This window comes from Rattus norvegicus, chromosome 17, assembly GCF_036323735.1.
Source record: "Rattus norvegicus strain BN/NHsdMcwi chromosome 17, GRCr8, whole genome shotgun sequence".
NCBI classification, from domain to species: domain Eukaryota; kingdom Metazoa; phylum Chordata; class Mammalia; order Rodentia; family Muridae; genus Rattus; species Rattus norvegicus.
Window position 1 is genome coordinate 77,320,748 of NC_086035.1, and position 23,804 is coordinate 77,344,551.

The 23,804-nt window shown below is 42.8% G+C and overlaps 1 protein-coding gene across 6 annotated transcripts in view; it reads left to right on the top strand.

The window, feature by feature from the left end:
- The window catches only part of Sec61a2 (SEC61 translocon subunit alpha 2), a 38,078-nt gene that overhangs the window by 3,847 nt on the left and 10,427 nt on the right, over positions 1-23,804 (top strand). For 2 of the 6 annotated variants that reach the window (XR_005495306.2, XM_039095932.2), the window contains exons 3-11: positions 187-252; positions 8,037-8,115; positions 11,378-11,509; positions 11,636-11,745; positions 15,924-16,077; positions 16,917-17,077; positions 17,335-17,532; positions 19,613-19,804; positions 20,289-20,365. Coding sequence is in view for 5 of the 6 variants with exons in the window: in XM_039095932.2 (XP_038951860.1) it covers positions 187-252; positions 8,037-8,115; positions 11,378-11,509; positions 11,636-11,745; positions 15,924-16,077; positions 16,917-17,077; positions 17,335-17,532; positions 19,613-19,804; positions 20,289-20,365 (1,169 nt within the window). In the remaining variant the exon portion in view is untranslated. Of the gene's footprint in view, positions 1-186; positions 253-8,036; positions 8,116-11,377; positions 11,510-11,635; positions 11,746-15,923; positions 16,078-16,916; positions 17,078-17,334; positions 17,533-19,612; positions 19,805-20,288; positions 20,366-22,051; positions 23,128-23,804 lie in introns of those variants that run through there. The other 4 variants (NM_001170343.1, XM_039095933.2, XM_006254257.5 and 1 more) reach the window with 4 other exon arrangements.

A 23,804-nucleotide genomic window follows, 5' to 3' on the forward strand; every position in this document is an offset into this window, starting at 1 on the left:
TTCCTTTTGTTTTGCAAAGGAAAGACTTACGTTTGAGATGCTTGGCTGTTTATTTTAGCTGCAACAAGCTAGGTTATAGGTGCAAGCCCCACTGGGGAATGGTTATGGTACCTTAATGTGGACTTTTGCTTTGAAATTGGTTTTTCTTGGTTTTGATTGATCATTCTTTATACTTCTGTTGTACAGATTCAGTTTAGAGAGAAGGTACTGTGGACTGCTATAACACTCTTCATTTTCTTAGTATGCTGTCAGGTATGTAATCAAACTAGTGAGTACATGTCTGTATTTTAAGGTTTTGATTAGTAAGAATTAGAAAAACTGATAAATATATTGAGTGTTGCTTTTTTTTTGGTAAGATTTGTGTGTGTGTGTGTGTGTGTGTGTGTGTGTGTGTGTGTGTGATGTATGGTTGCCTATGGAGGCTGGAATTGTGTGTTAGATCCCCTGGAGCTGGACTTTCAGGTCGTTGTGAGCTGCCCATTGTGGGTTCTAAGAATTGAACTTGTGTCCTCTGGAAGAGCAGTCAGGATACCTAGCTTTTAAGTCATCTTTGCAGTTCTGAGTTCTGCCGTGTTTAATTTTTTGTAGTCTGGGTGTCAGACTCAGGATTTGTGCTGTGTGCTAAAGTGCGTTGAAGTGAGCATCGTCATGGTCGGCACCATTGTTATGATTACCATGGTTTGTTTTGTTTTGTTTCCAGATCGGGCGTCTCTGTACAGGATTTCAAAGCTCTCCTCCAGCTTGTTTTGCAGACCAGGCAGGCCTCTAGTACTGCCCAGTTTATTACTGTGTGGATGTGTGTGCAAGTGCACGCTCTAGCATGTGCGTGCACACCTCGCATCATGGCCTGTGTGTGGAGATAGAGGACAACTGTGGGAGTGGGTTCTCTCCATTCACCCTGTGGGTTCCAGGGACTGAACTTAGGTTGACAGGGTTGGCGACAGGTACCTTAACCTGCTGAGCTATTTTGCTGGTCCACGTGTTGGAGAATGAAATTATCAGGTCATTAAATACTTTTATTTATGTACTTGATTTAATTTTGTTTTGGATGGTCAGAGAGTAGTTTTTGTTGTTGTTTGTTTTTGTTTTTAAATTCAGAAAGTGCAAAGAAAAAGCATGAATTTATATTTCTACCATACGCTTTTAACATCTCTGAAGTTGTCCCATCATTTAAAAAATCAACTTTAGGGAGTTATATGTACAAAGTAACACTTTTAAATGTGCATTTTGAAGAATTTTGACAGATGTGTGCATTGAGGAATCTGTTACCTAAGTTGGTACAGAACCTGTTTGTTCCCCTCAAATGTTCCTTGTAACTCTTGATCCTCTATTCAGCTCCTCAGTCCTGGGGAAGCTCCCACCTGCCCTTCCTCACTGTAATTTTCTTTTCTAGAATTCTACATACATGTTGTTGTGTTGTCTGTAACATTTTAGACATTTATTCATGTTGTTAGCGTGCCAGCAGTCTTACTTCTACTGTGAGTGTATCATGATGCACTCACTTATACACTGGACACTTGGCTCGTGTGCAGCTTTGTCTGACACAGGCTGCTGTGAATGTCTGTGCACAGGTTGTTCTGCTCTCAGGCATTAGGCTGTCCTAATAGGTGGGATTTTAGTTTGAATTCCCTTGATAAATGGTACTGAGCAACTTTTTCACGTGATATATATTTGGTATAAGTTTGTCTTTCGTAAAGTATCTTTCAAGTCATTTGCCTATTTTAAATTTTTGGAAGTGGTTATTGTTTCATTATTGAACTTTGAACTTGGTTTTGTGGATATAGTATTTTTTTTTTTTTTTTTGGTTCTTTTTTTTCGGAGCTGGGAACCGAACCCAGGGCCTTGCACTTCCTAGGCAAGCGCTCTACCACTGAGCTAAATCCCCAACCCCTAGTATATTTTTTTTTGTCCAATAAAAGTATAAAGATTTATTTTTACCACCTCTCTCTCTCTCTCTCTCTCTCTCTCTCTCTCTCTCTCTCTCTCTCTCTCTCTCTCTCTCTTGTTTCTTTCAAGACAGGGTTCCTCTGGGTAGCCCTGGCTGCCCTGGAACTCTGTAGACCAGGCTGGCCTCGGACCCAGAGATCCACCTGTCCTGTCCCCCCCCCCAGCCCCCCTTCTCCCTGCTCCCCCTCAGTGCTGGGACTAAAGGCTTTGCCCAGCATCATTGCTGTTGTTGTTGAGATGGGCCTCTGTGTAGCCTCTGAAGGCCTTGTGAGCTGCAGCCTCATGAGTGTCACTGGACTGCCACTTACCTAACCCAGCTAAGGACGGCTTTTGTTCTCTTTTGAGACAGCACCTCACTGCATAGCCTCGCTGGCCTGGAGCTTGCTATGTAGGACAAGCTGCAGGCTGCCTCCAAATCACAGAAATCCTCCTGCCTCTGCCTCCCAACTGCTGGCATTAAAGGAATTCATCACTTTGCTGGGTCAGACCAAGCTGAGAAAATTTTGCCTGTTGTAAGGTCAGGAAGACTCTTCTCTTGTGTTCCTCTGAACATTTTAGCTCACATACTGTCTTGCGAGCTTTGCCAAGTTAATTTTGAGGGATGAGATGGGGATTGCTGATTATTTCTTTCTACAAAGGTATCCTGTTGTTCTAGAACAATTTATTGAGAAATTTCCCAACTCTCTTGAACTCTTGAACTCTCATTGAAAACCAGTTTTAATATAAACACATCTTGATCTCCTGTTTTCTTGATCTATATGGACATTTTACAGTAAATTACTTATATTCATACCCGTAACGTCAAAGTAAGTCATAATTGAAAGGTGTCACGTGAGTGTTCAAGAGGAGCCCTGAGATGAGATGACTGTTGGGGAGTGTGCTGGCTACTCTCTTGTCAGCTTGGTACAAGCTAGAGCTCTCTGAGGAGAGACCTTCAATTGGGAGAATGCTTCTCTCAGACCCACTGTGGGATGGGACGCTGCTACTCAGATGTTTCCTTCCTTCCTCCTCCTCCTCCTCCTCTTCCTCCTCCTCTTCTTCCCCCTCCTCCTCTTCCCCCTCTTCTTCCTCTTCCTCCTCCTCCTCCCCCTCTTCTTCCTCCTCCTCTTCCTCCTCCTCTTCTTCTTCTTTTTCTTTTTCTGACAAGGTCTCACTATGTATCCTACTGTTCTGGAATTCACTGCATAGACCAGGTTGGTCTAGAACTCATAGAGGTCTGCCTGCTTCTGTCTCCTGAGGGTTGGGACTAAAGGCACACACCACTGTGCTCTGTTCCTGCTTAATGGTTGATATAGGAGAGCCCAGACATTGTGGGTGGTGCATCCTGAGGCAGTGCTGCTCCTGGGTGGCATAAGAAAAGATGCTGAAGGAGCCATTCAGCATGACTCCTCCGTGGCCTCTGCTGCAGCTCCTGTCTGACTCTCTATTCTGGCTTCTCTGGAAAATGAGGTATCCCTTTCTTCTTCAAGTTGCTTTTGGCCATGGTGTTTTTTCATTAAAACAGGGGATATAGGGGTTGGGGAGTTAGCTCAGTGGTAGAGTGCTTGCTAAAGGCCCTGGGTTCGGTCCCCAGCTCCGGGAAAAACAAACAAACAAACAAACAAACAAACAAACAAAAAACAACAACAACAAAAAAACGAAAAAAACAGGGGATATGAGTAATTAGCGCCATAGATAGATAGAGAGGCAGTAGCACAGTGGGCCCCTTGAGGAGAGTTGAGGCCTCCGTATCAGACAGTATGGTAGGTCTCTGAAGACAGGAATCATGCCGTGTGGGAGGAGGGAGGGTCTCTTCTTACACATTTCTGAGAACAGCCTGAGCCTGCGGGCAGGCTCTCTTATTCCTAAGCAGAAGGGTAAGGAGCCAGGTTTTTGGCCATCAGTGCTCACCTTGATATAAACTCACTTTTTAGGCTGGAGAGATGTTGGGATCTGGGACTCAAATATCTTAGGGTGCCTGTTGGTATCTGTGACGGGAGAACTGCCTGAAGTTTTGTGTTCTGAGGAGGAGCTGGAGTCTGACATTACATTCTTTTTTTTTTTTTTTTTTTTTTTTTTTTTTGGTTCTTTTTTTTTTTTGGAGCTGGGGACCGAACCCAGGGCCTTGCGCTTCCTAGGTAAGTGCTCTACCACTGAGCTAAATCCCCAGCCCCCCCCTTTTTTTTTTTTTTTAAAGAGATGTTACATCTTTTTTTTTTTTTTTTTTTTTATTCATTTATTATATATAAGTACACTGTAGTTGTCCTCAGATACACCAGAATAGGGCATCGGATCTCTTTACAGATGGTTGTGAGCCACCATGTGGTTGCTGGGAATTGAACTCAGGACCTCTGGAAGAGTAGTCGGGTGCTCTTAACCACTGAGCCATCTCTCCAGCCTCCGATATTACATTCTTTCACGAGTCAGGAAACGTCCTGCAACTTTGTTCTTTTTTGAAAATCACCAACTCTAGGGCTTTTATGTTTCCATATAAATATCTAGAATCATGTGTATTTTTGTAAAAAAGCACATTTGGGAATATCACACACTCACACACACACATACGCACACACACACACTCACACATGCACACACACGCACACACATTGATTTATGTTGATTTATGAGAATTGTCATCTTAGAAATACTGAATCTTTTAATATAGGGATCAGCAAACTTCAACCTGTAAAAGTACAGATCAGATCGTGATGTTTTGGGATTTAAATCATTATCCAGATCCCAAGAAGAATGACTTCCAGGCCTAGTCCCGCAGGCCTGCGTGTGACCTTAGTTCCTCTGGAGGCTGAGGCAGGGTCTCAAGGCTAGCCAGGACAGGTTACTGAGATACCGTCTACAGAGTTAAAATGAGGACAAAACAAAAAACCCAGTTGCTCCCTCCCTAACCCTAAGGGCTTGTCTAGTTTGGATAAACCCGACATTGAGTACCCCTAACAGAAATACCCACCTCCCTGACATTTCCTACTAGAAACTAGTGCCGTTTCTCAGGAATGGCTGCCGCGACCCATTTATGCTTTTGTGTTACCTACTTTCCCTGTGTTTATGTAGTTGCTACGATGATGCTTTTTGTCTTTCACACGTTTGGGCAGATCTGTCCAGTGTGGGTGATGTCAGCTGAATATAAAACAAGTTCTAGCCAGTTTTCTCTAGCTTGAGGGAATGGTGGGAGGTGAGATAAGCTGAGATCATTACATTAAATACTTCAGGGCTCTGCTTGGAGGTCTTTTCCCTCCCTCCCTCCCTTCTGTTGTTGTTATTGTTGTCGGCTGTCTTGAGAGCATCTCACCACCTAGCTGTGGAGGTCTATATTCCATTCTGCTCCAAGTCATTCCTCCGTTTTCAGACGTAGCATAGCCCCATGGTCTTTAGTTTTATTCTAGAGACTCACCCCGACCGCTCAACACCCCTTCCTCTCAGCTGCTGTTCCTAATTCCTCTTAACAACGCAGGGAGAGTGATGGTGCCGATGGCTTGCTGATGTTCAGTGTGCTGCCCCGTGGCGCCCTCTTCTTGTTTAGCAGCTGTATTAGTCACTTACCCTGTCCTGCCACAAACCACCTGGCAGAAGCGACCTCGGGAAGATGGCACGCTGTATGGTGGCTCACACCTTGAGGGTTTGCTCTCAGTCCATGGTTGCAGAAAGGCGCCGTGACAGGAGCATGGATAGAGTGGTGGTCACATTGTGTCTACTGTCAGGAAGCAGAGAGAGATGAATGCTGCTACTTCACCTGCTTGACCCTTTGACCTGCTTGAGTACTTGATCCAGCCTATGGGTTGGTGTCTCCTGCTTTCAGGATGGCGCCTCACCCTTCAAACGTCTCTGAAAATACTTTCCTAGATATGTCTGAGCTTGTTTCATAGGTGACTAAATCCTGTCAGTTAATGCTCCCTGTCACCCACTGCAGCTGCTCTGTGTGTGCCTGCCTGTCCTGGGGCGTTGAAATCCTGATTAGCCTTTACTCTTTCCTGTGTCTGTCCTTTGTTACGTGCCTGCCACAGCCGGAAATCCTGTGATGTGCCTGAAACCTGCCATCTTGTTCCCTTTCAGCACCGAGGATGAACTGTGGCCCTTAAGCTTGCGAGGCAGATCCTGAGCCAGATCTCAGACCTGTTCTTGGAGCCGTCTCAGATGCGCCTTATTTAGCCTTGGCTTGCCACTGCTTTTGAAAATCCCTACTGCTTGTTTTCTACATCTCCATGCAGTCAGTTCAGGCTTCTGTCAGAACACGGGATGTTTGGGTTTTCAGAGTACTACATGTAGTGTATTACTATGTGCCAGATTTGCTAAAAGAGAGACTTTACAGAAGGTAGACGGAGCAGTTTCTCTGGACATTTAAGGACTCCTGAATCTGGCAGCTCCAGAGGAAGGATGGAGTATAGTTCAGGGGCTTAGATAAGGGCTGCCCTGTAGTGCTGTTCAGTTCCTACCCAGGGACTCTCAGTCTCACGTCTCTCAGGTGAAGGCTATTCACGGACACCGGGCACACACTAGCCATGCCTTCTGCTTTACCAGTTTGTTTCATTGCCTAGCTTAGTAAGAGTTCAAAGATCCCAGAGATTTAGTGATTTAAAACTTCTGGCAGCAGAGGTTGGGGATTTAGCTCAGTGGTAGGGTGCTTGCCTAGCAAGCGCAAGGCCCTGTGTTCGGTCCCCAGCTCCGGAAAAAAAAGAAAAGAAAAAAAAAAAGGGCTGGAGAGATTGACTCAGTGGTTAAGAGCACTGACTACTCTTTCAGAGGTCCTGAGTTCAAATCCCAGCAACCACATGGTGGCTCACAACCATTTGTAATGAGATCCAATGCCCTCTTCTGGTGTGTCTGAAGACAGCTACAGTGTACTTACATATAATAAATAAATAAATCTTTAAAAAAAACCAAACTTCTGGCAGCATATTTTGGAATTTAAAAGAACATTTAAAATTGTTTTACAGTTTTTGTTTTTTGCATTTATGTGTGTGTGTATGTGTGTGTGTGTGTGTGTCCGCACACAAGCATTTGCTGAGGTATGAGAGTGTGATCACAGACATGTCTGTCACGATGTTCTTTTCATATGGTCCTCATGCTTATGTGAAAACATGGTTATCAACTGAGGTAAATTCCTGAGTCCCTACAGATTTCCGAAATTAGCACTGTAAGTTTCTTTGTGCATCAACCTGCATTTTTGAGAAAGGAATGAATCATCTTTGAGAAGGGGGTTTCTGCCAAATGCTGTTTCTTAGACATGGGTTGTCATGGAGATGTGTAATAACCCAGTTGTAAAGGGCCTACTTTGTATGTGCCAGGCTCTGGGTTTCTCCCCAATATGCTAAGGAAACTAAACATGGGTCATGTAATAGGCAATAGTTTGAAGAGTTTTTCTTTCCTTGTTTTCTCCCACTCTCCTTCCCCCTCCCTCCCTCCTTCCTTTCTTTTCTTGTTGGCTGTTGCTGCTTCAGTCTTCTAAGTGCTGGGATTACAGGTGTGGTCCATCAGGGCTCCCCAAAGACCTTGTTTGTTTATTTCTGGATTAAAAGTTAGCATGTATCGGGGTATAATAGATTGCTCAAAATTCAGGGCTATCCTGGGCTACATAGCAAGTTGTAAACCAGCCTGCATTATGGAGTGAGAATAATGTAAAAAAAAGAAAATGGGTGAGAGATGATGTCTTGTGATAGAATATTTGATAATTCCTAAAAAGAATAAGGAAGAAATATCAATCATAATCTCACCTCTTAAATATAACCAGTATTTAACCCTTAAAAAGATGTCTTTCCCAGTATTATTTTCTGTACGTGTTCTTAGAGTTTTGAAGTTATACTGCATAGGATTTTGAGTTTTAGTTTTTACTTTTGTTTGTTTGTCTGTTTAAGACAGGGTTTCTCTGTGTAGCAGCCCTGGCTGGTATGGAAGTTGCTCTGTAGACCAGGTTAGCCTTTAACTCACAGAGCTTCACCTGACTCTGCCTCCCAGGTACTGGGATTAAAGGTGTGCACTCCTGGCAGGAGTACTAAAGTACTTAGAGCTCACAAGCAGTGTCCAGCAGGCATCGTAGGCCAAGCAGTGTTTCTTAATTAAGCGCAGCCCGCCTGCAGTAAGTGTCTGTGCTGGTGTTTCAGATTCCACTGTTTGGGATCATGTCGTCGGACTCTGCGGATCCCTTCTACTGGATGAGAGTTATTCTTGCATCCAACAGAGGTACGCACTCCTGACCACCATCCTCCCGTCAAACAGTATCTCACTATGGAACTCTTTATGTAGATTATGCTGGCCTCTACCTCTGAGATCTCCTCCTGCCTCTACCTCCTAAGTGCTGTGATTAGAGGTGTGTGCCATCGAGACCAGTTTACCTGTTGTATAGACGCTGGACACTGGCCCAGTTTGATGGTCTAGCTGGCCTGTCTCGGACAGCACACACTGTGTCCTGAGAGCCTAGGTGACAGGTGGGACAGCTGCTGAGCTGTGTGTACACTGGTGCTGGAGATCGAGCCCTTTACCCACTGACCGAGCCACCCCCTCAGCCTTCTCCTAGCTCGGGTTCCCACAGAGACCCATGGTCCGCAGTGTCGGGAGGGGATGGACTGGAGCTGGAGTTTAATTCTTAGACCAGTGGGAGAGGAAAGCTTGGACTAAAGCCCTCAAGTGTGAGACAGCAGGACACACAGACTGGGAGATTGTGAGGACTGAGGGATGCCAGCAGTCAGGCTGCCCAGTTGTGGCTGGCTCATGAGGCTGCTTGAATTTCACAAATGGCGATTGCATGCTGGGGGGAATACTTTGAAAGGATGGCAGGTTTTTGGTAGTTGATTTTTAGATTATAGGAGTAATATTGGTTCATTTACTAATTAAAATCGTGTGTGTGTGTGTGTGTGCTCACACAAGTGACAGTGAGCCTGTGGAGCTGTTCCCTTAACATGGGTCCCCGGGATTGAACTCAGGTGCCAGCCTTGCCTCAGAGCACATTCCTCACTGAGCGTCGCACCAGCTCCACCCCTTCCTATTCTCTGCCAAATTTATTAACAGTTTCAAATACTCTGGGTGCACGCAGCCCCATCCTCCTGCCGAGTCCCTGTTCCATTTTCATGTCTTCTTTTCCCTTTCTTTAGTTTATATTATGGGTGTTCTGCCTGCATGTATGACTGTAGGCCCATGGAGACTCAAAAAAATCCTCTGGAAGTGGAGTTGCAGATAGTTGTGAACGCCATACGGGTGCCGGGAATCAAGCCTGAGTCCTCTAGAACTGCTGAGCATCTCTCCCGCCCCCTTGTTTTGTTTTGCTTTGTGACCTAGTGGGCTTGGCGTGGAGTTGTTCACAGGGACGTGAGTAGTCACCAGCGACCTCTGGTGACTGCTGAAGGCAAGCGTTGAGTGGTGTAGTCTTGTGCAGACTGTTTACATGCATCAGTGACTCCTGTGGACTCACGAGTGCCACAGCCATAAGGTACACGTAGGACCGCATGTCACAGCCTGCCTTCTTCCCCATTACCCAGCTCTTCCATTCCTCCCACCCCTTTCTCTGAGATGTCCCTGAGGTGTGGATGGTGGTGGTGATGCAGTCCTTCGTCTTGAAGGCTGAATGGAGTAGCCGCTTGTTTTCAGCACATTGTTCAAGCACTCATCCTTGTAGAAGCACAGTCACTGTAGGGGCAGCCACTTTGTTCACAGAGCCGCACAGCTCTGATATGTGCAGTCCCTGGTTCTTGGAAGTTTTCTAATGTCTTCAATGCATCGGCATTTATAAAATATACATATATATATATATATATATATATATATATATATATATATATATATATATATATATCTCCCATTCCTGGGATGTGGGTAAGTTTCAGATAATTATCCAGATTTTTCCTCTGCATATATTCATTTATACTTACATTTATATGCTTAAAAGTAGGATATACATACCCAAATCCATATATTCACACAAGTATACATACGTACTGTTCTTTTTTAATGTCTTCAGTGAGTTACTTTATTTAATGGGCATATTACAGTATGAGAATATAATGTAATTTATTTAATCATTGATTCAACAAGCATTCCTTTTTTTAAAAAAGATTTATTTATTTTATTTATGTGAGCATACTGTAGTACCAGAAGAGGGCCCTGGATCCCTTTACAAATGGTTGTAGGCCACCATGTGGTGGCTGGGAATTGCACTCAGGATCTCTGGAAGAGCAGTCAGTGCTCTAACCACTGAGCCGCCTCTCCAGCCCGCCAAGCATTTGTTGATCTTACTGTGTGTCACTTGCTAAGCGTAGCACCTAAGCCAATATCCTGAGCCTCCCAAGGATTGCTCACCTGCGATCCTAGCACTTAGGAAGTAAAGGCAGGAGAATGGGACTTCAAGGTCATCCCTGGCCACATAGATAATTCGAGGCTAGCCTGGGCTAAATACCAAGCCTCTGTTTTAGAAACAAATAAGGTTTGATGAGATGGTTCAGCAAAGTTAAAGCCCCTGCCACCACGCCTGATGATCTGAGAGTTTATTGTCCAGGACCCACACCCACATGATGGAAGGAGAGAAGTAACACAATGCAAAATTGTACCGTGTCAGGTGTGTGCCCAGACACACACACACACACACACACACACGACTAATAATGTAAATAAGTAATAGAGTAAAAGGTTTATATGATCTGAAGAGAAACTGGACTATAACAAGTAAATAAATACGATAAAAGTCTAAATAACACCCAATTATAGTGTAAGTTTTAAAAACAATGATTTAGACAAAAATCTTGGAAGCTCTTCCTTTTTCCCTCCTCCCCTCCCTCCTCCCCTCCCTCCCTTCCTCCTTCCTTCCCTCCCTTTCTGTGCTGGAGATTAAATACAGGGCTTTGCATTTATGCTAGGCAGGGATGCTAGCTACAGCCCACCTCTGTTTACTTACTTTTTAAAATTTTGTGTTGTGGGCAATTAAACATTAGGGCCTTACATGTTAGACTGTATTCTACTACAAAGCTATATTATATCATGTTATAAATTACAAATATAAATGTATTTGTGAATAAGTGCACGAGTGTGTCAGTCTGTATTTAGAAGTCAGAGGATAACTCTCAGGAATCTGTTTTTTCCTCACCCCATGTGGATCCTGGGACCTGTATTCAGTGCCATTACTGACTTAAGTCATTTTGCTGGCCCAGGATATTGAACTCTGGGCTCAGGTTCTCTAAAACTTAGCTGTACCTGCCAGACCCAAAAGGTTTCTTTTAAGAAGGACTTCATATTTTAAGTTTAGAGTTTATAGAAATTTAATATTTTTATAGCATAACACTTTTTACCCACTGTATTGTTGCTGGTTTGTTAATAAATGATCTTTAATTAATGTTTAAGGAATCAGTGGAAATTTGGTAATATTTAAAACCTTTTCTTAAACATTCAGGGCTGGGATGCTCTAAACTGAACTGTATTAGGTATAAAAGTTATTTCTTCTTTGTTCCTTCCTTTACAGGAACATTGATGGAATTGGGTATTTCCCCAATTGTAACATCTGGTTTGATTATGCAGTTGTTAGCTGGAGCCAAAATCATTGAAGTCGGAGATACACCCAAAGATAGAGCTCTGTTCAATGGAGCCCAGAAACGTGAGCAAACATAAAATTAACGAGCTTTTCCCAAGTTTGAGTATGGTTGTGGTAAAGATGTTTCCTAGTTTTTGGGTTTTACTATGTTTTGTCTTTGGTTGTAAGCATATACTCCTTTTTTGTCAGTATTTGGTATGATCATTACCATTGGGCAAGCCATTGTGTATGTCATGACGGGGATGTACGGGGACCCTGCAGAAATGGGTGCTGGGATCTGCCTCCTTATCATTATTCAGGTAAGACGTCTTGGTTTTCATATGCTGGTAGACTTTGGCACCTTATCTAACAGTTCTTCTGGTGAATGACAGAAATCAGTTCCTACTGAATTATTTAGTTACAATATGATTGCTGAAATGACTTAATAAATGTGTTGATGTAAAAACGTTTATTCTAATAGCTTCACAGTCTGTCACTGTTACGGTTGCTGCTCTGTCATTGTTCTGTGATGTTCATTTCCACATTCTGAGGTCTCTGAAATCAGCTGTATTCCCTCAGGTAACATTACATTCCTGTTGTTGCCAGCCAAGTGGCAGTGGTTGGGTATTGGTTGCCTTTGGGTGGCTGTCACCTTGGCCATACTGGCTAGGGTTAGCATCCTAGCTGTTCCTTTATGCCCTGTAGGTACAATCGATGTTTGAGTTTACTTGTTGGCTGAAATCACTTGAGAAAAGTGATTGTGAAACCCAGCATTGAGGCACACGCCTGGAGTCCCAGTTGTTGGGGGGTTGCAGGAGAGGATTTCTTGAACCACCAATTAGAGACAAGCATGTGCAGCATTAAACTGTTATCACGGAAATGAAACTTGCTAATCTCGGAAAGTGCACTAACAGCGAGCTGGCTGAAAAACAGCGTCCTCGTCTGAAAGTGAATGGGTGTAGTAAGGCATTTGTTGTAGTTTAGTGGGCAGCCCTCAAACTGAGAGGCTGCTTGCCTTTGCATTATGATTGCTTAGATTTTAGGGATTTACCAGAGTATCTAGTCCTTTTCTTTCTTGGTGGAATACAAAATTATGATGTTCTAAATGTAATTATGTATATACTTATATCCATGTGCTCCATGGAGGATAATTTATTGATTTATTTATGGCAGTGTCATGTAGCCTGGGCTGCCCTCAGACTCAGGAGATAGCCGAGGATGACCTTGAGCTTTTGCTCCTCCCACTCGTGTGTCCCAGGTGCTTGAATCACTCACACCCGCCATGCCATGCCTGGTTCACGTGGGACTGGGCTTGACCCAGAGCTACAGCTGCAGATCCAGCCTCTGCACTTCTGGAATGGATAGTTCAGAGCTGACTTTTTCAAGACCAACATAATTTTGACTGTATATAATATTCAGAGGATTTTTTTTTCTTTTTAAAGTTTTAAGTTAATAAAATAGAGTCCTGGTTAGCGTAGAAATTTACTTTATCTACTGTTTGAAATTAGAATTAATTTAGGATTTTTTTCCTAATAGTTCAAAAGATCAAGTTCTTATTTTTGAAATAGTCTCCAATGCCATTATTTGAGGAATAAATGGCTATCTCATTGGGTATAATTTACCATTTTTTCTTTTCCTTCTTTCCTTTCTTTCTTTTATTCTTTTCTTTCTTTCCTTCCTCCCCTCCCCTCCCCCCTCCCTCTCTCTCTCTCTCTCTCTCTCTCTCTCTCTCTCTCTCTCTCTCTCTTTCTTTCTTTCTTTCTTTTCTTCTTTTTAATAAGTCAGGGAGCCTGACTCAGGTCAGGTTAGCCTGCCAAGTGTCTGTTTGCATGGTTAATAAGGATGGCCTCCAATAGGCTATCACCGTTTTGTCTGTGCTCCAGGGCCAGATTTTTAATGGATTATAACTTGCTAAGACCTAGTGAGTTCACTTGCAGTATAAGTTGTGTTTCCCAAGAGGATAATAGTTCCTTTATTTCTCCATTTACAAATCACTTGTTTGACACGTTATAGCCTTTGGGACTTGACTGGGGAGAGAAGATCCTCTGGACACTGACTTTAGTCTCCTTCAGTGCTCAGGGTTTTTACTGCTGATGCAGTGCTGAAGAGGCCACTGATAGGAAGGACATCATGTTTGCTTTTGTTTCTTTAAAGCAGTATGTGTCAACCCCTTTGGGGATGAAGGACTCTTTCACAGGGGTTGCATATCAGATACTTACATTACAACTCAAAACAGCACTAACATTTCAGTTATGAATGAAGGTCATTTTATGGTTGGAGTCACCACAGCATGAGGAACAGTATTAAAGGGTCACAGTGGGGAAGGCTAAGAACCCCTGGTTTAAAACATTTGCTTCATGCAGCCAATAAACTTTTATGTTTGAGAGTTGAAGGTTGGATCCAGGGCCTTGAGAACACCAAGTACACATTACCTCTGTGATTCTCTCTTAGCCTCAAGTAGCCATGAGTTAAAAAGATGTTCAGAACTAGTATTACTCTTGGAACATTCTGTACCAGTGTAATTTTCTGACCTTCCCGTAAACTAGGCTGAGAGTCATGGAACGTAACTGAGTAGCTGTTGAGGTAGGTGGCCTTTACAGCACAGCTTGTTAAGAAGGAAAGGGGAAAAAATATTATTAACTTGTTGGCATAACTGGTATATATGTGATGAGTTCTTTTAGTGTTAATGTATAAAGAAAAATGCCATGTTTGATTGTTGGTGGGCGGTGACCCATTTGTGTCTTTTCAAGGGGTTGCTTACATGGAAGATTTGTGGCTACCCTGAAGAGCCAGGATTGGATCAGTGTGTGTCCACCTAGGAGCGAGCGGAGGGTTTTGCAACCCGTTTGCTGTTAATGGAAGGCGTTTCTCACTCTGTTCTTGTCTCGCTCACATAGTGCTTCTTCCACTAATTGTTAGGGCTTGAAATCTAAATTGGGTCTTGATTGAAATTAAAAACAAAATAGTGTCATTGCCCATGGCACATAGTAAAGGTGAGTTGTTTTTGTCAAACTAAGTGGCAAGCTATGGGGTATGCCCACGTGAGGTTGACATCCAGTGTGATTTTACATCCACTCAGGTTCACGGCGTGCATTCCACATGTACTGTACACTTGGTCACCGTTCTGTTCTCACTGGGCTCCATGGAGATGCTGCCGCCATTTTCTGATTCTTTCACTTACACGAGCTCACATTTGTTTGTTTGTTTAGTTTTTACTATCTTTTCTCCTATTTCTCAAATTGCACAAACCATTTCTCATTTAGATTGATTTACACATTACTCCTGTGGAAAGATGAGTCTCATTTCCAAAGGGCTCTGTAGGCCAACATTATTCTGCATGGGGGGGTGGGGGGTACTCAGGTAATGTAGATCATCTATCAAAACCATGCCTGACCTATTTGTGAGTAAGTACTGTCCCCTGCGGTGGGGATGGTTGCTATATTTATGACTGGAAATACTCAATGGCCATGACTTAACTGTGCTGAAAATAAAAACCAGCCCTAACTTCTCTCACTTTGTCAAAATGTCAAACAGTACAAGGCTGCCATGTTCTCTCAGGAGTTTGAGAACTCTGCCCCTTTTCCAGTTGGTTGTAGACAAGTTGGGCTTCGTACAGGCCCTGAACTGGCATGTAGGGTGTTTAAGGCGAGCGTGCTCAGATGGTACTCTGCAGTTAGTTCATTGACAGGGACCATGGGTAATGAAGGGGCTGCTTGAGCTGGGGGGAGTCAAGGCTACTTTCTGTGGGAGCGTGTAAGGTAGGGACCTGTGAGAGAGCAGGGTAGGGGCTCCAGCATGCCTCATTTCCTCATTTCCCTCTGGGTGAGGTTAGGAGCCGCATGACTGAAACTTGACTTTATTGATACATGTTTTTATAGGCATGTCTTCTCCAAGAACAGCCATGAGTTAAATATGTTTTAATTAAAAAAAGAGCTTGAAAACACGGTAAAATCTTAACTTTTCAAATTTACATTCAATCTTTGTCATAAGTATAGAATAAATTTTCTATATTATTGTTGTGCTCTAGGTTTTGGCTAATTCTGTACATACTGTGTTATGTAGAAAATGTATACAGTCTTTGTAAAAGGTGTCAAACTCATTTCTTAGGAGTAGAGGGTTTCTTTTAAGGTTTCTGTAATTTATTTGGCTTTTTACTTCCATGGAAGTATTTGGATTATTTTCTGTTTCTTCATATCAAATGCTAAGTTGTGATTATTATTCATCCCCTCCCCCCATATGGGCACAATTTAAACACTGAGGAAACTATTGAGATGGTATAACTGAGGTGAAATGTCTGCTGTATAATGAGGCAGTGTTCCTAGTACCTTGACTTTCAGAACTGCTCTCTGCCTAGTAGAGCAGGCCAGAGGCTGCGCCTACCATGGTGAAGAGCAGCGCTCAGGTCTGACCTGGGAATGCACAGACTATGAAATAGCCTTTCGTCTGCCCTTCCTGAGTTTTTTCTTGCTTCCGCTTACGTGCATTTCTTTCCCCACAGTTGTTTGTTGCTGGTTTGATTGTGCTGCTGTTAGATGAGCTGCTACAGAAGGGTTACGGCTTGGGGTCTGGTATTTCCCTCTTTATTGCCACCAACATCTGTGAAACCATTGTCTGGAAGGCCTTTAGTCCCACTACCATTAACACTGGCAGAGGTACATTGCACAGTGACTGCAACTGCACGAGTTTTGCTGGATGAATGCTGAAAATGAGTTCATGATGCAGCAGCACATGCCTGTAGCCACTCCAGTTTGCTACCCTAGGGGACCACGAATGCTAAATGTTAAACCTACTGAGCAGAGATGTGTGAAGTATACAGTAGGTCAGGAGAGTGCACTCTCACTCTGCTCGTTTAAAGCTCCAGTGGTTGCGAACAGTATTGCAATTTTGTCTTCTGACCTTGCTTAAGCCATTGCTGCCAGAGCCATCTACCTCCCTGAATGCAGTGCAGGGACAGAAAGGTGGTGGGTTACGATGTGGCTGTCCTCAGGGAGCACTCACACCCTTGCCTCTAACTGGCTTTATAATAGCATCTATGTCCTGCAGATGTCATTCTTTCCCCATACCCCTCTGCACTTCTCAGTGTCATCCTGCCCTGACTAGTCAGGGTCTAGTCGGATCCCGGCCTTAGGAAGGCAGCACTGGGAGTTTATGAACACCCTTGGTGCAGTGGGCTGCTGGCACGCGTGGTAGATAACACACCTACTGTGAGTCTGGTAGTTTACTCTGCTCTGCTGCTGCTTTATCCCCACAGTACTTCCTCTGCTTCCCTAAGTAAAGGAGAGGCCAACTGTGTGAATCGCAGTTCAGATTATGTTGAGATTTGCCTCCCTGAGAGAAGTATGTTTAGAACCCACACACATGGTTATGCCATAAACTCATACGACATAGAGTCATAAACTGGTAAATTGACTTGAGGTTTAAGTTACTGTTTAGAACTCTGAGGCGGCTTTGGAAGAGGTCTCCACAGTTCATTTCTGTCTTGGTTTTTCAGGTACGGAGTTTGAAGGTGCAGTCATAGCTCTGTTTCATTTGTTGGCTACCCGGACAGACAAGGTCCGAGCCCTGAGGGAGGCCTTCTATCGGCAGAACCTCCCCAACCTCATGAACCTCATCGCCACCGTCTTCGTGTTTGCGGTCGTCATCTATTTTCAGGTGAGTGTGATGTTCTCACTGGTGTAGCAAGGGCAATGCTGTTCAAAAGGGTGGTTTCTAACAAGCGATGTTTCAAGAACCATTCTTTAAACTTGAGTTTGAAGGTGGAAACTATTGCCATAAAATAGAAAAAAACGGGAGGCTCTTGGGAGAGGATACAAGTTCTGCTGCTGGCTTGTCCCACCCCCTCCGCAGCTGCCCTTCCTTCTGTGCGCTCTTTGATATGTAGTTCCTCTCACTCTTAATTTCATTTTCAGGGGTTTCGTGTTGACTTGCCCATTAAGTCGGCCCGGTATCGCGGACAGTACAGTAGCTATCCCATCAAGCTCTTCTACACATCGAATATTCCCATAATCCTCCAGTCCGCCCTAGTTTCAAACTTGTACGTCATTTCCCAGATGCTGTCTGTTCGATTTAGTGGCAACTTCTTAGTAAACTTACTAGGACAGTGGGCCGTGAGTATGTTTGTTTATTTTTATTAAGTATTTAAAATTTGATTTTATAGTTATATCTTTAGCTGATTGAGATAGATATTGAAATATTTTGAAATTGATATAGCTGTACCATTTTGTTATTTTGAAAATTTGGTAAATGTTCTAAGATTAATATTTTCCTATATGGGAAACATTTTTGTGTATCATTTAAATAGCTTTTTTAGGCTAAAAAAAAATCATAGAAGTGCTTTCCTAAAAGTGGTTTTCTGTCTTGTAGTCTCGTTGTTCAGAGACCTGGTCTCATGCTGTGGCCCAGGCTGACTAGTCTTCTTGCCTCAGCCGAGCTCTGTGTGTAGGAATCACAGGCTTGGGCCACCATATCTGGCCTCTTGTCACCTTGTTGTGTCTGCTATAACGCTTTCTATTTGCCAAAAATAGGGAGAGGAGAGCTATTTACGGGTAATTGTAAAAATGGGAAGAAAGAATCATCTTTTTCTCTCTTTCTTTCCTTTTCCATGACCTGAATGGCATTAAACTAGCTTGCGTTTGACGAGGCTGGAGATGGACTTGTAGTTATTAACAGGACTGAAAAACAGATAGAGAATCCATTAAACCCAAAACAAAATAATCTCAGATCTTTATTTTTAAAGCAATCCAGCTAAAATTTGATCATGTAACAGCATTTCCCTCTTATAATTACAGAATTAAAAAAGGACAATTTCCTGTTTTTCTTTATTCATTTATAGAATTCTAGATTTGATTTGTACCAAAAAATAAATAAATAAATAGTATTTGGAGCCCTCCTTGAAATGCAGTGCTTATTCTAGATAAGTGCACTAATGCGTGTGACCTGGCACTGAGCTAGGTTTTGTTGTTTTTTTGTTTGGTTTGGTTTTTTGAAGCTTAGGCTGGCCTCAGACACTTGATCCTCTTGACTCAACTCTCTGAGTGCTGGGATTATTTATTTATTTAAAGCTTTTCAAGAAAAGGTTTTTCTCTATAGCCCTGTCTTTGATCTGGAGCTCACTTTGTAGACCAAGCAGGGCTTGAACTCTATGAGATCTGCCTGCCTCTGCCTCCCAGTGCTGGGAATAAAGGTGTGCGCCACCACTGCCCGCCTGGCTTGCACTCCTAATAGCAAAGTGCAACAGGGAGTTGAGAAACGTTTCAGATTCCAAATATAATCAGAAATTAATTAGAATTTCTTCTATTTCTACCCTCAAGACTTTGTAGATGTATATTTTTAAAACTCACTTTTCTGTTAATGACACTGAATGTCTTACACAAAATGAAGTATATAATTCTGAAGGAATGAAGAACGCAAAGTTAACTCCTAAAATTGTAGAGGTTCATTGGCTATAGGGCTCGTGAAATGGCTCAGCAGGTAAAGGTATTTTCTGTGTAAGTCTAACACTCTTGAGTTCGATTCCCAGATCCTATGAAGGGTGGCGGGAGAGAAGCAATTCCATGAAGCTGCCCCTTGACCTCCACATATGCACTGAGCTATACATATACCAACCCACAGACTACATAATACATAGTACTGTGTACTATATACACACTACATAGTAATAAAACTTTTTTTAAAAAGTTAAAACATTGTCATAAATTTTTAAAAATTCAAACATAAATTCTGGTTGCGATAACTGTAGTCTTAAATACTCCGGAGGCTAAAATAGGAGATCACTTCAAGAGTTTTGGGTTATCTTGGGCAACATAGTGAAACCTCATGTCAAAATGAAGACAAGGGTTGGGGATTTAGCTCAGTGGTAGAGCGCTTGCCTAGCGAGCGCAAGGCCCTGGGTTCGGTCCCCAGCTCCGAAAAAAAGAAAAGAAAAAAAAAATGAAGATAAACCTTTTTTTTTTTTTTTGGTTCTTTTTTTTCGGAGCTGGGGACCGAACCCAGGGCCTTGCGCTTCCTAGGTAAGCGCTCTACCACTGAGCTAAATCCCCAGCCCGAAGACAAACCTTAAGGTCTATGGCATAATTCATTGTAAGGCACAGACTTGATACTTGAAGGCCCTGGGTGTGATCCTCAGTAACAAATGGAAACCCCAGTGTTCTCAGCCAGCTAGAGTTGACTCTGCTTCTTGTTTCGTAGGATGTCAGCGGGGGAGGACCTGCTCGCTCCTACCCTGTTGGTGGCCTGTGTTACTATCTCTCTCCTCCTGAGTCCATGGGAGCCATATTTGAGGATCCTGTTCATGTAGTCGTGTATATTATCTTCATGTTGGGGTCGTGTGCATTCTTTTCTAAGACGTGGATAGAAGTTTCTGGTTCCTCAGCCAAAGATGTAAGTATGTAGCTGGCCAAAAAGAATTTTGTAGGGGCTGGGGATTTAGCTCAGTGGTAGAGCGCTTGCCTAGGAAGCGCAAGGCCCAGGGTTCGGTCCCCAGCTCCGAAAAAAAGGAACCAAAAAAAAAAAAAAAAAGAATTTTGTAAAAATCATAGTGTTTGGGTACCAAAATTCTTTTATAGTTTTAAGCTTTGTTCATATACCCCTAACAGATGAAAAATTGGTTCTTTTGAACGTGTACAATAGCTTTGTGATCTTTTAAAACTCAGTCCTACTCAAAAGCCCTCTTTAGTATCCTCTTTACAGAGTTAATCAAGTGCTTCGAGCAGACACAGTAATGTGGGCAGCACACCTGGCAGCACGGTGTTCATGGGAGCCATACAGTGCCAGTGTTGAGGGGCCTATATCTCGGTGTAGAAAGCAACCAAATGAGAATAGTTTAATTTCAGAAGTTTTCTCCCCTGCCCCCTTTTTTGGCCAGGTGGCCAAGCAGCTTAAAGAGCAGCAGATGGTGATGAGGGGCCACAGAGACACCTCCATGGTTCATGAGCTGAACAGGTACGGTCACAGGTCGTTCCTTCATAAGACGGTTTTAGTCTTGTCATCTCGAAAGGTCACTGCTTTATTCGAATTTATTGTTTTCTGCTCATTATAAGAATTGAAATTTAACTAAAACTTGTCTAACACAAAAAGTTGGCCCTTTTATAATCTTTTAAACTTACTTTTTGAAGATATTATTGCCCCTACCTCCTGATGTCTCAAATCCACAGCATCTTTTTTGTGTTTCTCTTACACACACACACACACACACACACACACACACACACACACGTTCCTAAAACAAATGTGTATGTGAGTATGTATGTATGTATACATATATATATTCCTAAGTAGATAATGAACAATGAATGGCATCTGTGCACCTATGGTTTTAGAGCTGTCCATTTGGATAACCAGCCGGGGGGCCTCTCCCTGGAGAGACCGTCTCTCCTGCTCCCAGTATTCCTCAGTTGCCTAATTGTTAGTGTTGAGACCCTTTCCACGTTAGCATGTCTGTTGGTGTTGTCCTTATCCAGAGCTTGTGTAGGCAGGCCTCTTAGGGTTTCATTGCTGTGAAGAGACACCATGACCATAGCAACTCGGAAAAGGAAAACACTTACTTGGGGCTGGCTTAGTTTCAGAGGTTTGTTCAAACATGTGCGTCTGTGGGGGACACAGCTATTCAAACCACCACAGCAGCCTATATAGATTTAAATAGAGACTGTGCTTTCACTGCTCGCTGCAGCGTTAAATGATCATATTAGTAGTTCTCTGTGTTGGCCGGCTGCGCATGAAGCTATCAGGAGCTTCTAAAAAACACTGATACATACCCCCGGCTCCAGGAAACAGTATTTGGTCTTTCTGACAACTTTATTGAGATAAAATTCACATACTACTTAATGCATTCAGTTGAATTACATATTGTACACCTGTAACTCGAGCACTGGGGAAGCTAATGCAGGGCTGCTGCAAGCTAAAGGGCAGCCTGGGCTGTACATTGAGTACCAGGCCATACAAGGGACCTAGTTGTATGGGGATTGCTATTTCTTCAGCAGTTTCTTGAACTGGCACTAGTGTTCCTATCTTAATTTATTTTATGTATATGAGTGTTTTGCCAATGTGTACATATGTGTCTCGTTTGAAATTTTTTTACCCCACAAGAGGCAATTTAGGGCTACCTATTTAAGAATATGAAATATTGTCATCAGATGTGATGCCACATGTCTCTCTGATCTTGAAAGTCTGCAAGTGAGGGGGTAGGATGCTATTTGAGATCCAGACGAAAACAAACCTCTTCCCCCATCCCCAAATTGTAGTCAGGCATGGCGGCTTATTAATGTAATCTCAGTATTTGGAAGCTGAAGCAGGTGGATTGCTATGAGTTCTAGGCCAACCCAAGGCTACAGAGAGATGTTTGAAAATACATATACTATAACATCTATGTATAGGTGCAAATAGTAAATTTCAGTCTAAAATTCTAATCATCTGTCCTAAAGCTTGCACTGCCTTGTAAGTATTACAATTTTAAAATTTGGTGGTTTAGATCATTGCCTTAATCGGTCTGTCTCCTCGTGTGTACACTCCTTTCAGAGTGAGGACTGCTGACAAGTTTATCATTTTTAGCAAAGCTGGAGGCTGCTCTGCTTCTGGCTACCGTATTCTTCCTTGTTCCCCACTGCCTGACAAAGGTCTTTTGTCTTTTAGGTACATCCCCACAGCAGCTGCCTTTGGGGGTCTATGCATCGGTGCCCTGTCGGTACTAGCAGACTTCCTGGGCGCCATTGGCTCGGGCACTGGAATTCTGCTTGCAGTCACTATTATTTATCAGTATTTTGAAATATTTGTTAAGGAACAGGCTGAAGTTGGTGGAATGGGTGCTTTGTTTTTCTAAATGTTCATCTATTTGTGTGTGTGAAAGGGAAATATTTTGGCATACTGTTTCTGTCAAATGATGCTGGTTCCCCTTTCTTCCCACAGTTTGTTGTTTTCAGTGCTAAGCACCCCGTTTCTGGAGTGGGCGGAGCTAAGCCTGTGCGCAGCATCAGTACCAGCTGCCTTAAAACTCAAGTTTACATTCTTTGTCGACACTGTCCATCTAGTGTTAGCCATGACGCTGGGAAGCCGTGGACCTGCCTGGCTGTTGGTCAGACAGCGAGACTGGCATGGGTCAGCTTTGCACACGACATTGAGAACACGGAGTACCCCTTGTTTAAAGATAAATGCAGTGCAGATTGCCACTTTCCAGTGTTTTGAGCTTCCCCAATGAGTTATGGAGCATTTATATCTAATGTATATTTTAGATAATTTTTATACTTTTTTAACTCATATCCATGTTCTCTCTCTTCCCTCACCAGCCCCACCCCTTCTTAATTCATCCTATCCCCAAACTGCCATTCAGCCTGGATGGGCAAAAAAAAAAAAAAAAAAAAAATCAAGCATTGAAGTTATTTCTGTCACTGGAAACAATTGCTTCAAATTCCTTTTCTGCTTTTCATTCATCCTCTTTTCCTGGTTGACAGCAATGAGTGCTGTCCAGCTGTACTGGCTATGCCTTCTACTTTCAATGCCCCAAGTGTTTTCCTCCCTCCCCTAATCCCCAAAGCAAGACCCAGTTCTCAAGCAGTGTCTGTAGTTGAGTGGAAGTGGGCAATGAGTAACTCATACTAGGACTTGATGTCTGTGATACACATAGCAGGACCCAAGTGTAAACAGTAGACAATAAACTTTTATTTAATAAAACTGTTGCAGGTGTGTTGGGAAAATAAAGAGATTCCTACTAAGTGTTCTCTATTTCTAAAGGTTCATTGGATTTATACAGAACATCTGGATATTCTTGAACATCTGGATATTCAAATGTAGTCATATTTTACTTGTCAGTTACTCAGGGGCAGTAGCAAGGTTACTTGTGACATGGATAGTGTCTTAGCCTTCATTTGACATCACCCCATTGCTTTGTAATCTTTAGAGTACAGACTTCATTTTTTAAAAAAAAAGAAAACAAATTTAACTTGTTACTTTCAGAAGCACAGTTTTCAGTAATTGATTTTCTTAGTAGGAATGGGAGGTAGGACTGATTTAGCTTGAGCTAAGGTCAGATACTGGAGAACACCCTGGGGTATTAGAACCCACTTTCTGAGTTTTCCAAACGAATGGGAAAAAAAAAAAGGCAGTTATAAGAAAAGATGTAGGCAAGTAGTTGTGAGGAATAGACACCAGACATCTGGTTGATGTTTCAGACCGTTGGCAGATAGATCTGCCTATACCCAGGACTATTGACATCCATGTACACGCAGAGTCCACGTTAACCTTTTACTATGGATTTAGTTTTGGAAAGCAAGTATTTTCTGAGGTAAAGTTAGAAAACTAAGGTATGTGCACACTCGAGGGAAGGATCCTGAGTTTCCAGTCTCTTAACTAACTTAACCGCTCACTACTGAAGCATCTCCGTACACTTTTA